The sequence below is a fragment of the Pseudorca crassidens genome, chromosome 9, assembly GCF_039906515.1.
Source record: "Pseudorca crassidens isolate mPseCra1 chromosome 9, mPseCra1.hap1, whole genome shotgun sequence".
NCBI classification, from domain to species: domain Eukaryota; kingdom Metazoa; phylum Chordata; class Mammalia; order Artiodactyla; family Delphinidae; genus Pseudorca; species Pseudorca crassidens.
Window position 1 is genome coordinate 32,590,511 of NC_090304.1, and position 13,967 is coordinate 32,604,477.

Consider the following 13,967-nt stretch of genomic DNA (forward strand, 5'->3'; position numbering starts at 1 on the left):
TCACCAACACTGATCCTGATGATGGAGCATCTCAGAGTCTGCTGCTGAATCTCCTCCCCAGGGCTGGGGCTATTGTTGCATGAGACCTGCCCTCAAAGGCCCCCAGTAGCCATTCTCTGGGATTGCGATGCCCCAGCATGTTGCCTCATATGACACCAGAGCTTCTATACTGCTCTGAGATCTGCCTCGCTGGGTTCTCAGTTCCCAGCTCTGACTCATCATTTCTGGGGACCGGCTGACTGATGCTCTGAGTCCCACCCCAGGGTCCCAGGTCATAGCTCTGACCTGTTAGTGCCAGGGCTATGCTGCTGCTGGTCTGAGCCCCATCCTCTAGGTCCAACACAGATTTAATGGACCACCACCAGGGATATGTTACTGCTCTTCTGTGACTGCCCCCTGGGGCCAAAGTTGGGACTTTGTTCCATCATCCCAAGACTGTGCTGCTACTGTACCCTGACCCCAAGCCATTGCATACCCTACCACCCCAGGGTCCATGCTGCTGCTGTATCCTCCCTGCCTACCCCCAATCTGAGTCACTGTGGAGAGTCCCAGAGACTCAGACTACAGTTCCCCAGAGATCTGCAGATACTTACACAATGGACACCAAGGCCATTGCTGCACAAGTGTACCTGTGCCTCAGGATCCTGGTACTGTTGTAGTTCCACATACATCTGATCCTAGGACTCTGGCTCCACTACTTCTCTGAGTACCAGCACACCAGACCAGCCAATAAGAGGGATCAGCTTGGCTAGAACGTGTTCTCACAAGTGAAAAAGGAGAATAGGAGAATCTCAGCAGTCTTTGCCACTCAGGAAGTCAATAACCTTAGCCGCCACCACCAACCACAGGACCTCGGCCGTCTTGAGCACAGTGGACCCCTATGGTCTGTGCTAACATTGACCTCAGCTGATGGAGCTGCATGGAGACTATTCTGCTGTGCTCTTTCAGGAATAAAAGGTACCCTCACAACCACATTTGGGGAAAGTCTTTCCTTACCAAAGCCAGGCCATTTGTGACAACCTAAGTGAAATAAGCCAGACAGAGAAAGAAAATACTGTATGTTGTCACTTATATGTGGAATCTTCAAAAAAATAAAAGGCTGATTTTATACGAACAAAGAATTGAATGGTGGCTGCAAAGAGCAGAGAGGAGGGAAATGATGTGATGGATGTCAAAGTGTACAAATTTGCATTTATAAGAAGAATAAGTTCTGAGGATCAAATGTATAGCAGGTGACTGTGGTTAATAACGGGGTATTTATCATTCAAAATTGCTGAGAGTAGATCTAAATCTTTCTCACTACACACACAAATAGTTAACTACGTGAGGTGGGGGATGTGTTCATTATTTTGATCTTGGTAATCGTTCCACAATGTATTTGTACATCAAATCGTCATGCTGTACACTTTAAATATATATGATTATATTTGTCAGTTATTCCTCATTCAAGTTAAAAAATCCAAACTCCAAAAATAATGTCTATTAGGTTTCAATAACATTAAAATTTTTCAATAATTTTAGTGAATTACTTTATAGTTACATACACATTCAATAAAAAACTACACTTTGAGATAAAAATAAGAACACATTTTTCATCAGAGCGTTAATTAGAATCATCATACACACACTTTTTTAACTTTTTATTTTATATTGGAGTATAGTTGATTAAAAATGGTGTGCTAGTTTCAGGTGTACAGCAAAGCGATACAGTTATACATATACGTGGATCTATTCTTTTTCAAGTTCTTTTCCCATTTAGGTTGTTACATAATATTGAGCAGCATTCCCTGTGCTATACAGTAGGTCCTTGTTGGTTATGCATTTTTAAATACAGCAGTGTGTACATGTCAATCTCAAACTCCCTAACTATCTCTCCCCTGCCACCCTTGCCCCTGGTAATCATACGTTTGTCCTCTAAGTCTATGAGTCTTTTTCTGTTTTGTAAATAAGTTCATTTGTATCACTTTTTTTAGAGTCCACATATAAGCGATAACATACAATATTTGTCTTTCTCTATCTGACTTACTTCACTCAGTATGACAATCTCTAGGTCCATCCATGTTGCTGCAAATGGCATTATTTCATTCTTTTTAATGGCTGAGTAATATTCCATTGTATATATGTGCCACATCTTCTCTATCCACATATATTCATGAGGAAAAAATTCACTTTTGGCACACATATCATAAAATTACACTTTAAAATTTTTATGAAGAAATTATAACTAAAGGATACTTTTATGTTTTAAAAAAGCAGAATATGTATAATATATAATCTATATTAACATACATATGTTAATCACAAAGCAGATTATGCCTAATACAAAAGGAACTAAACAGAAATACAAAATATTTCAAAACATTGAGTGTGCTCCAAGTGATGGGATTTTAAGTGTTTTTTTTTTTTTTGGCCCTATACATTTAGACATGTTTTGAAATTGTTCTATACTGAAAAAATAATTCTTCTGAAATTAAAAAAATAAGTATATGTAAAAGTAAAATAGAGGAGCAAAATGGAGGGTAGGTATTTCACAGAATATCAACTCCAAATTGAATCAAGGAGGATAAAAAGTAACTCAAGTCCTGGGCAAATAACAATCTGCAGGGCCTCAATTCTTTCCTTAGTACAGAAAGTTTACTGCGGCTGGCAGCCTTCCCTAATCAAAAGCCAGCTCTCAAACATTAATAAGGACACTGAATTTATCAGTATGTCTTGCAATTGTCAGCACATGCCATTATTTTTAAGATAAATTCACGTGATTTAGCGGCAGGCATTGCTCCTTCAAAGATTATCTTCACTAAAAACCATCAAATCTATTCAAAACTGAATAGATTCTCAGGAAACTACTTTCAGGGAAATAAAATATTTTGCTACTTATCTCAGGATTCAGCAAGTTATTGCCAAAAATATTTGTGGACTCATTTTAATAGGTGCATGGATGGATTCCTGTGGTCACAGACATTAGCTTCTACTCTTTACTGCCCTGACCTATCTATTTATGTATCCATGTACATACGTATGTATGCATGTATGTATTCATTCATTTATTTAACATATGTTTATACAATACCTAAAATGGGCACTGTTGATATAAAACTAAGCAAATGAGATGATATAAATGTAAGTTGTCATCAAGATGAGTGGATGAGTACATTATAGCAGAAATTTTTGGTTGCCTCTCCATTAACAATTAGATTTCTTTACTTCTAAAAAGAAGCAACCTTTCACAGTAGAAGCTGAAAACACTAAAGTCTCACTTTTGCATAGGGTCATGCCCAAGTTTGGGGAGACTTCTCAAAAAATGTTCCTCCTTTACAAAAATTATGACACTCAAGGACAAGCGTCTCCCCCCGCACCCTTTTCTTTGACTTTGTACACAGGTATATAGCTCTTTAGACACTATCACTATATAATGAGGAATCAAAGCTTAGAACAAGTCAGTTATGTGAGGATCATGATATGAAAAAGTCTGAAACACAAACAAACAAAAAACTCTGGGTCCTTGTTGACATTGTTTAGCTACTGAATAAGTTAATTTAATTACTAAAATTGCCATGCTTCTAGATCTCATGTTATTGGAGTTAATAAAAATTAAACAGTGTTTTGGGGAGAGAATATGGGAAGACATCCTAATTTGTGCAACTTCATGGTCTATTCATACACAATTCACTTGATTTCATATAAAAGTGCTCTTCTCAAAGTGGCCTAAAATAACAAGGCTTACGAATAATGTCTCATTTTTTCAAATAATACAGATATGCAACAAATTTTAATTTTGGTAATTTCTGAAAGTTAATAAATTACTAATCTATATTTAACAACTGTCATATTACAAAGAAGTAAATCATGGAAAATTATTGGATCTCATTCTTTTCTCCCAACTTTTCTTTCTATAACTCTTCAATTTGAGAAATGAAATTCAAAAAATTTAAAAAGCCTCATATGATCTTCTATCTTTACATAAATCTCCCAGCCTAATACCTAAAAGTTATCAGCTCTAGGGAGCTTGGAATTCTCTTATTATATTCCTGATCTTATTAAGTTAACCAAATCAGAGAACTAGACATTTCTTTGCAAATATGAACACACACACACACACTAGGTTTTTGGGGTGTTTTTTTTGCCAATTTCAATTATTTGTTATTGATGACTGCAAAAAGCTAAGGCCAAGCTGAATGTAAAAGTTAAGATACCCTGAGCTTAAGAGTCTCAGTATGAAAGATTGAAGGTACACAGGCAAATATCTTGGATTTTATACTTTTATCTTATCTATTTATCACATGCAATGAGCAGTGCTGAGAGTCAGTAAGCATTAATGAGAATAAATTCAAAGTTTTCTTGGTGTGCTGGAGAATATCTTGTTATAGATGAGATTAAAGGAATGGTAGGAAGCATATTTATGAAAGAATAAATGGCAAAATGTGCCCAGATTCATGACTTGCATGGAATAAGGATTTAATAGATATTGGTTTACATAACAGGAACACCTTCCCATGATTCTAAGCCAAAAATAAATGTGTCAAAGAAGAGAAGTCATTTCTTACTGTTTTAATCAGAAAAATTAAAGGATTTTCCAACCATTAGATAACACGAAGAATTTTCTGTACTTTAAACCTGATATTCATAGATTGGGATGATCATTGTAGTGAACACATTTTTGAAAAATAGATATTATGCACAAAGTAATTTGCACTTATTTATTAAACAAATTATTATTCCTACTACTAAGAGCCTCATACTCTATCACTCTACTGCATTTGGGAACGCAGATGGCACAATTAAAGGCACCTGCTTCTATCTCCTTTGCTCAACGGAGATAAAAGGAAATATCTCTATTAGTTTCTTCTTGCTACTATAACAAACTACCATGAACTAAGTGGCTTAAACAACAATACAATTTATTCTCTTTTTGTTCTGAAAGTCAGAAGTTTGAAATGAATTTTATGGAGCAAAATCAAGGTGTTGAAAGGGCTGTTTTTTCTGGAGGCTATAGGGGAAAAATCCTTTACATTGTCTTTCCGCCCCCAGCTTCCGTGGTTACATAATCTTCTTTTTACTTAGGCAGTTCTGTCTTACTCCTATTAAAAACTTGTGTGATTATACTAGATAACTTGGGATAATCTCCCCATCTTAAGATCCTTAACTGAATCACCTCTGCAAATATAACATTCACAGGTTCCAGGGATTAGCAAGTGGATATATTTGGGAGGCCATTAGTCAGTCAACCATAACCATAGTCTGTGATAGATGTCTACCTATACATAGGCATTGATAGTCTTATAAAGTATCAATAACCAAAATCAATCAACCATGATTAAACATGAAGACTATAATAAGAAGATTTATATAGGCATCTCTGGAAGTCAAGAATGTAAGTCACCAGTGGACCTCATCTGTGGAAACTTGTTCAGTATATGCTCTCCTTAATGTAAATATTCTGAAAGACATGCCTCAATGTTGAATTAAAGTAATTGAAGCTTTTACAAAGGGACTTTAAACACTTTGGAATGAAGCCTGCCTTTGATTAAGAATATACCTAGGAAACCATAACTGTATTTATCTCCACTAATTAAGTAGGCAATAAAATGAACAAACCTTCAATTCAGTCAAATACAACTTTAATTCTTGCGAAAATCTGGAAATTAAATTTAAGCTAAATGATATTTTAGATAGTTTAGGTATTGAGCTAGCCAGTTGGAGGGGGTAGGGAGGAAGATGCTTACCTTAAATAATAAATCCTTCTTCCCATAACGAAGCTCCTTCAGCTGGGCTTGGATTTTTTTTGACTGTAAAAAAAAAAAAAAAAAGGATTAGTGACTTAATTTCATTTATATTTTCAAACTTGGAGATTAAAATTCTTTTAAACTGCATAAGAATGAATTTTGCAGCCAAAGTAAAAAGAGCTCAACTAGTTTGGAAATGGTTTAGTCAGTTTGGGAAACTGTTTGGCAGTTTCTTATAAATATAAATTATACAGAAATTCTTTCTAGGTATTTACCTAAGAGAAATTATAATATATACATAAATGTTTACAGTATATTTATTCATAATAGTCAAAAGCTGGAAATATCCCACATGTCCATTAACTGATGAATAGTAAACAAATTATGGTACATCCATGAAATGAAATACCAAAATACGGTTAGGCATTTCTCAAAATAAATTAAGTCTGAAACGTAACAATATAGATGTATTTCAAATGTATTAGAGTATGTGAAAGAATCCAGTCACAAAAAGCTATATTTTGTATAATACCATATATATGATATTCTAGAAAAGACAAAAGACTAGGGACATAAATCAGGTTGGTAGTTGACGTGGACTGGGGGTTGGTGGTAGAGATTATAAAATATCAAGTGGGAACTTTGTAGGTGATGAAAATATCCTCTATCCTGAATACTGATCAAACCCATTAAAGTATATATGATGAATTCTATGTAAATTACATCTCAATAAAATTCTATGTAAATTATATCTCAATAAAATTTAATTTTAAAAGTTGCTGGCCATAACAGTTACATGTAAAAAATGAAACTGAACATTCTCTAGCACCATATACAAAAGTAAACTCAAGATGGATTAAAGACATAAATGTAAGATTGGATACTATAAAACTCCTAGAGCAAAACATAGGCAGGACATAAATCATTGTAATAATTTTTTGGATCCGTCTCCTAAAGTAAAGGTAACAAAAGCAGAAATAAACAAATGAGACCTAATTAAACTTAAAAGCTTTTGCACAGCAAAGGAAACCAACCACAAAACGATAAGACAACCTATTGAATGGAAGAAGATATTTGCGAACGATATGACTGATAAGGGGTTAATATCCAACATATACAAATAGCTCATACAACTCAACATCAAACAACAAAAACAACAACCTTGTTAAAAAAATGGGCAGAAGACTAATGAGAACCTACTGTATAGCACAGGGAACTCTACTCAATGCTGTGTGGTGACCTAATGGGAAGGAAATCTAAAAAAGCAGGGGTATGTGTATAACTGATTCACTTTGCTGTAGAGCAGAAAATAACACAACATTGTAAAGCAACTATACTCCAATAAAAAGTTTTTAAATAAAGGGCAGAAGAATTGAATAGACTCTTTTCCAAAGAGGAAATGCAGATGGCCAACAGGCACGTGAAAAGATGCTCAACACTGCTAATCATCAAGGACATGCAAATCAAAACCAGAAAGAGATATCACCTCACACCTGTCTGAATGGCCATCATCAAAAAGTCTACAAATAACAAATGTTGGCAAGGATGTGGAGAAAAGAGAACCCTAGTACACTGTTGCTGGTATTTTAAGTTGGTGCAGCTACTATGGAAAACAATGTGGCGCTTACTCAAACAACTAAAAATAGAACTACCATATGACCCAGCAATCCCACTGTTGGGTATATATTTGAAGAAAATAAAAACACTAATTCAAAAAGATATATGCACTCCAATGTTCATAGCAGCATTACTTCAATAGCCAAGATATGGAAGCAACTTAAGTGTCCATCAACAGATGAATGGATAAAAAGAATGTGGTATAAATATATATAATGAAACATTATTCGGCCATAAAAAAGAATTAAATTTTGCCATTGGCAATATGGTGGATGGACCTAGAGGGTATTATGCTTAGTGAAATAAGTCAGACAGAGAAAGACAAATACTCTATGTTATCACGTATGTGGAATCTAAAAAACAAAACAAATCTAAATAAAAAACAGAAACAGACTCATAGATATAGAGAACAAACTAGCAGTTACCAATGGGGAGGAGGAGGTAGGGAAGGGCAAGACAGGTGTATGGGATTAAGAGTTACCAAATACCATGCATAAAATAAATAAGCAAAAAGGATACATTGTACAGAACAGGCAAATATAGCCATATTTTGTAATAATTTTAAATGAAGTATAATCTATAAAAATATTGAATCCCTATGTTGCACACCTGAAACTAATATAATATTGGAAATCAACTATACCTCAATAAAAAACAAAAGAGGAGACTAGGATAAATCAAGTACACCTTCAGTTTAGATGTAGGATTTAATACAGTATTAATTTCTTGGCTAATTTTTGAACTTAGCTTTAAAAACATGTATCCTGTAATAAAATGGTTGCCAGACTTTAATGTGCACAAGAATCACCTGGAGGGCTTCTTTTTTGGCTCAGCAGCCATGGCTCACCGGCCTAGCCGCTCTGCAGCATGTGGGATCTTCCCAGACCAGGGCACGAACCCGTGTCCCCTGCACTGGCAGGTGGACTCTCAACCACTGCACCACCAGGAAAGCCCCTGGAAGGCTTCCTAAAACACAGAATAAGTCAGTGAAACTATTCTATACGATACTGTAAGGGTGGTTATATATTATACGTTTGTCAAACTCTATAGAATGTAAACAACTAAGAATGAAACCTAAACTCAACTAGGGACTCTGGGTGATGATGATGTGTCAATGCAGTTTCATCGATTATAGCAGATTTACTGCTCTGGTGTAGGATGCTGCTAATGGGGGGCTGTGTGGAGACAGGGAGTACCTGGGAGCTCTCCGAACTTTCAGCTCAATTTTGCTGTGAACCTAAAGCTTCTCTAAAAACAGAAAATCTATTTAAAAAACAAAAAATAGAGGAGGAGCTTCAAGATGGCGGAAGAGTAAGACACGGAGATCACCTTCTTCCCCACAAATACATCAGAAATACGTCTACATATGGAACTGATCCTATAAAACACCTACTGGCAGAAGACCTCAGACCTCCCAAAAGGCAAGAAACTCCCCACGTACCTGAGGAGGGCAAAAGAAAAATGAAAAAACACAGACAAAAGAATAGGGACAGGACCTGCACCAGTGGGAGGGAGCTGTGAAGGAGGAAAGGTTTCCACACACTAGGAAGCCCCTTCGCGGGCGGAGACTGCGGGTGGCGGGGGGCGGGGGGAAGCTTCGGAGCCACGGAGGAGAGCACAGCGACAGGGGTGCGGAGGGCAAAGCGGGAAGATTCCCGCACAGAGGATCAGTGCTGACCAGCACTCACCAGCCCGAGAGGCTTGTCTGCACACCCACAGGGACATGCGGGGGCTGGGAGCTGAGGCTCGGGCTTCAGTCGGATCCCAGGGAGAGGACTGGGGTTGGCGGCGTGAACACAGCCTGAAGGGGTTAGTGCGCCACGGCTAGCCGGGAGTGTGCCCGAGAAAAGGTCTGGACCTGCCGAAGAGGCAAGAGACTTTTTCTTCCCTCTTTGTTTCCTGATGCGTGAGGAGAGGGGATTAAGACCGCTGCTTAAAGGAGCTCCAGAGACGGGCGTGAGCTGCAGCTAACAGCGCGGACCCCAGAGATGGGCATGAGATGCTAAGGCTGCTGCTGCCGCCACCAAGAAGCCTTGTGCGAGCACAGGTCACTATCCACACCTCCCCTCCCGGGAGCCTGTGCAGCTCGCCACTGCCAGGGTCACGTGATCCAGGGACAATGTCCCGGGAGAACGCACGGTGCGCCTCAGGCTGGTGCAACGTCACGCCGGCCTCTGCCGCCACAGGCTCGCCCCGCATCCGCACCCCTCCCTCCCCCCGGCCTGAGTGAGCCAGAGACCCCGAATCAGCTGCTCCTTTTTAACCCCGTCCTGTCTGAGCAAAGAACACACGCCCTCAGGTGACCTACATGCAGAGGCGGGTCCAAATCCAAAGCTGAACCCAGGGAGCTGTGTGAACAAAGAAGAGAAAGGGAAATTTCTCCCAGCAGCCTCAGGAGCAGCAGATTAAATCTCCCCAATCAACTTGAGGTAACCTGCATTTGTGGAATACCTGAATAGACAACAAATTATCCCAAATTGAGGAGGTGGACTTTGGGAGCAACTATATATATATATATTTTTTTGTTGTTTGTTTGTTTGTTTTTCCCTTTTTCTCTTTTTGGGAGTGTGTATGTGTAGGTTTCTGTTTCTGATTTTGTCTGTATAATTTCACTTTTACCATTTTTCCTAGGGTTCTGTCTGTCTGGTTTTATTTTCGTAGTTTTTTTTTTTTTTTTCTTTTTTTTTTTTGCGGTACACAGGCTTTTGCGGAACACAGGCTCCGGACGGGCAGGCTCAGCCGCCATGGCTCAAGGGCCTAGCCACTCCACAGCATGTGGGATCATCCCGGACTGGGACACAAACCTGTGTCCCCTGCATCAGCAGGTGGACTCTCAACCACTGTGCCACCAGGGAAGCCCCTTTCTTTTTTAGTATAGATTTTAGTACTTGTTATCATCGGTGGATTTATTTTTTGGTTTGGTTGCTCTCTTCTTTCTTTCATTCTTTTTTTTTTATTAGTTAAAAAACATTTTTTTAATAATTAGTTTTTATTTTACCTTCTTCTTTCTTTCTTTCTTTTTTTTCTCCCTTTTATTCTGAGCTATGTGGATGACAGGCTCTTGGTGCTCCAGCCAGGCATAAGGGCTGTGCCTCAGAGGTGGGAGAGCTAAGTTCAGGACACTGGTCCACAAGGGACCTCCCAGCTCCATGTAATATCAAACAGCGAAAATTTCCCCGAGATCTCCATCTCGATGCCAAGACCCAGCTCCAATCAATGACAAGCAAGCTACGGTGCTGGACACCCTATGCCAAACAACTAGCAAGACAGGAGTACAACCCCATCCACTAGCAGAGAGGCTGCCTAAAATCATAATAAGGCCACAGACACCCCAAAACACACGACCAAACGTGGACCTGCCCACCAGAAAGACAACATCTAGCCTCATCCACCAGGACACAGGCACTAGTCTCCTTCACCAGAAAGCCTACACAACCCACTGAACCAACCTTAGCCACTGGGGACAGACACCAAAAACAACAGGAACTACGAACGTGCACCCTGCGAAAAGGAGACCCCCAAAACAGTAAGTTAAGCAAAATGAGAAGACAGAGAAATACACAGCAGATGAAGGAGCAAGGTAAAAACCCACCAGACCAAACAAATGAAGAGGAAATAGGCAGTCTATCCGAAAAAGAATTCAGAATAATGATAGTAAAGATGATCCAAAATCTTGGAAATAGAATTGAGAAAATACAAGAAACGTTTAACAAGGATCTAGACGAACTAAAGACCAAACAAACAATGATGAACAACACAATAAATGAAATTTAAAATTCTCTAGAAGGGATTAAAAGAAGAATAACTGAGGCATAAGAAAGGATGAGTGGCCTTGAAGATAAAATAGTGGAAAAAACTATCACAGAGCAGAATAAAGAATAAAAGAATGAAAAGAATTGAGGACAGTCTCAGAGACACCTGGGAAAACATTATACACATGAACATTCAAATTATAGGGGTCCCAGAAGAAGAAGAGAAAGAGAAAGGGACTGAGAAAATATTGAAAAGATTATAGTGGAAAACTTCCGTAATATGGGAAAGGAAATAGCTAATCAATCCAGGAAGCACAGGGAGTCCCATTAAGGATAAATACAAGGAGAAACACACCAAGACACATATTAATCAAACTATCAAAAATTAAATACAGAGAAAAAGTATTAAAAACAGCAAGGAAAAAACAACAAACACACAAAGGAATCCCCATAAGGTTAACAGCTGATTTTTCAGCAGAAACTCTGGAAGGCAGAAGGGAGTGACAGGACATATTTAAAGGGATGAAGGAGAAAAATCTACAACCAAGATTACTCTAACCACCAAAGATCTCATTCAGACTTGATGGAGAAATTAAAAACTTACAGACAAGCAAAAGCTAAGAGAATTCAGCACCACCAAACCACCTTTACAACAAATGCTAAAGGAACTTCTCTAGGCAGGAAACACAAGACAAGGAAAAGACCTACAATAACAAACCCAGAAAAATTAAGAAAATGATAATAGGAACATACATATTGATAACTACATTAAATGTAAATGGATTAAATGCTCCAAACAAAAGACATAGACTGGCTGAATGGATACAAAAACAAGACCCATATATATGCTGTCTACAAGAGACCCACTTCAGACCTAAGGACACATACAGACTGAAAGTAAGGGGATGGAAAAAGATATTCCATGTAAATGGAAATCAAAAGAAAGCTGGAGTAGCAATTCTCATATCAGACAAATTAGACTTTAAAATAAAGACTACTACAAGAGACAAAGGAGGACACTACATAATGATCAAGAGGTCAATCCAAGAAGAAGATATAACAATTGTAAATATTTATGCACCCAACATAGGAGCACCTCAATACATAAGGCAAATACTAACAGCCATAAAAGCATAAATCGACAGTAACACATTCACAGTAGGGGACTTTAACACCCCACTTTCACCAATGGACAGATCATCCAAAATGAAAATAAATAAGGAAACACAAGCTTTAAATGATACATTAAACAAGATGGACTTAATTGATATTCGTAGGACATTCCATCCAAAAACAACAGAATACACATTTTTCTCAAGTGCTCATGCAACATTTTCCAGGATAGATCATATCTTGGGTCACAAATCAAGCCTTGGTAAATTTAAGAAAATTGAAATTGTATCAAGTATCTTTTCTGACCACAATGCTATGAGACTAGATATCAATTACAGGAAAACACCTGTAAAAAATATAAACACGTGGAGGCTGAACCATACATTACTAAATAACGAAGAGATCAGTGAAGAAATCAAAGATGCAATCAAAAAATACCTAGAAACCAATGACAATGAAAACACGACAACCCAAAACCTATGGGATGCAGCAAAAGCAGTTCTAAGAGGGAAGTTTATAGCAATACAATCCTACCTTAAGAAACAAGAAACATCTCAAATAAACACCCTAACCTTACACCTAAAGGAATTAGAGAAAGAGGAACAAGAAAACCCCAAAGTTTGCAGAAGGAAAGAAATCATAAAGATCAGATCAGAAATAAATGAAAAAGAAATGAAGGAAACAATAGCAAAGATGAATAAAACTAAAAGCTGGTTCTTTGAGAAGAGAAACAAAATTGATAAACCATTAGCCAGACTCATCAAGAAAAAAAGGGAGAAAATTCAAATCAATGGAATTAGAAATGAAAAAGGAGAAGGAACAACTGACTCTGCAGAAATACAAAGGATCATAAGAGATTACTACAAGCAACTATATACCAATAAAAAGGACAACCTGGAAGAATTGAACAAATTCTTTCAAATGCACAACCTTCCAAGACTGAACAAGGAAGTAATAGGAAATATGAACAGACAAATCACAGGAACTGAAATTGAAACTGTGATTAAAAATGTTCCAAAAAACAAAAGCCCAGGACCAGATGGCTTCACAGGCGAATTCTATCAAATATTTAGAGAAGAGCTAACACCTATCCTTCTCAAACTCTTCCAAAATATAGCAGAGGGTGGAACACTCCCAAACTCATTCTAGGAGGCCACCATCACCCTGATACCAAAACCAGACAAAGATGCCACAAAGAAAGAAAACTACAGGCCAATATCACTGATCAACATAGATGCAAAAATCCTCAACAAAATCCTAACAAACAGAATCCAACAGCAGATTAACAGGATCATACATCATGGTCAAGTGGGTTTTATTCCAGGAATGCAAGGATTCTTCAATATATGCAAATCAATCAATGTGACACACCATATTAAAAAACTGAAGTAGAAAAACCATATGATCATCTCAATAGATGCAGAGAAAGCTTTAACAGAATTCAACACCCATTTATGATAAAAACCCTCCAGAAAGTAGGCATAGAGGGAACTTTCCTCAACATAATAAAGGCAATAAATGACAAACCCACAGCCAACATCATACTCAATGGTGAAAAACTGAAACCATTTCCAGTAAGATCAGGAACAAGACAAGGTTGCCCACTCTCACCACTATTATTCAACATACTTTTGGAATTTTATACCACAGCAGTCAGAGAAGAAAAAGAAATAAAAGGAATCCAAAGCAGAAAAGAAGAAGTAATGCTGTCACTGTTTGCAGATGACATGATACTATACATAGAGAATCCTAAAGATGCTAC

The 13,967-nt window shown here is 37.8% G+C and overlaps 1 protein-coding gene across 4 annotated transcripts in view; it reads right to left on the reverse strand.

Moving 5' to 3' along the window:
- The window catches only part of LUZP2 (leucine zipper protein 2), a 449,267-nt gene that overhangs the window by 103,867 nt on the left and 331,433 nt on the right, over nt 1-13,967 (reverse strand). For all 4 annotated transcript variants that reach the window (XM_067749585.1, XM_067749587.1, XM_067749584.1 and 1 more), the window contains one exon: nt 5,724-5,786. In XM_067749585.1, coding sequence (XP_067605686.1) covers nt 5,724-5,786 — 63 coding nt within the window. The remainder of the gene's footprint in view (nt 1-5,723; nt 5,787-13,967) is intronic.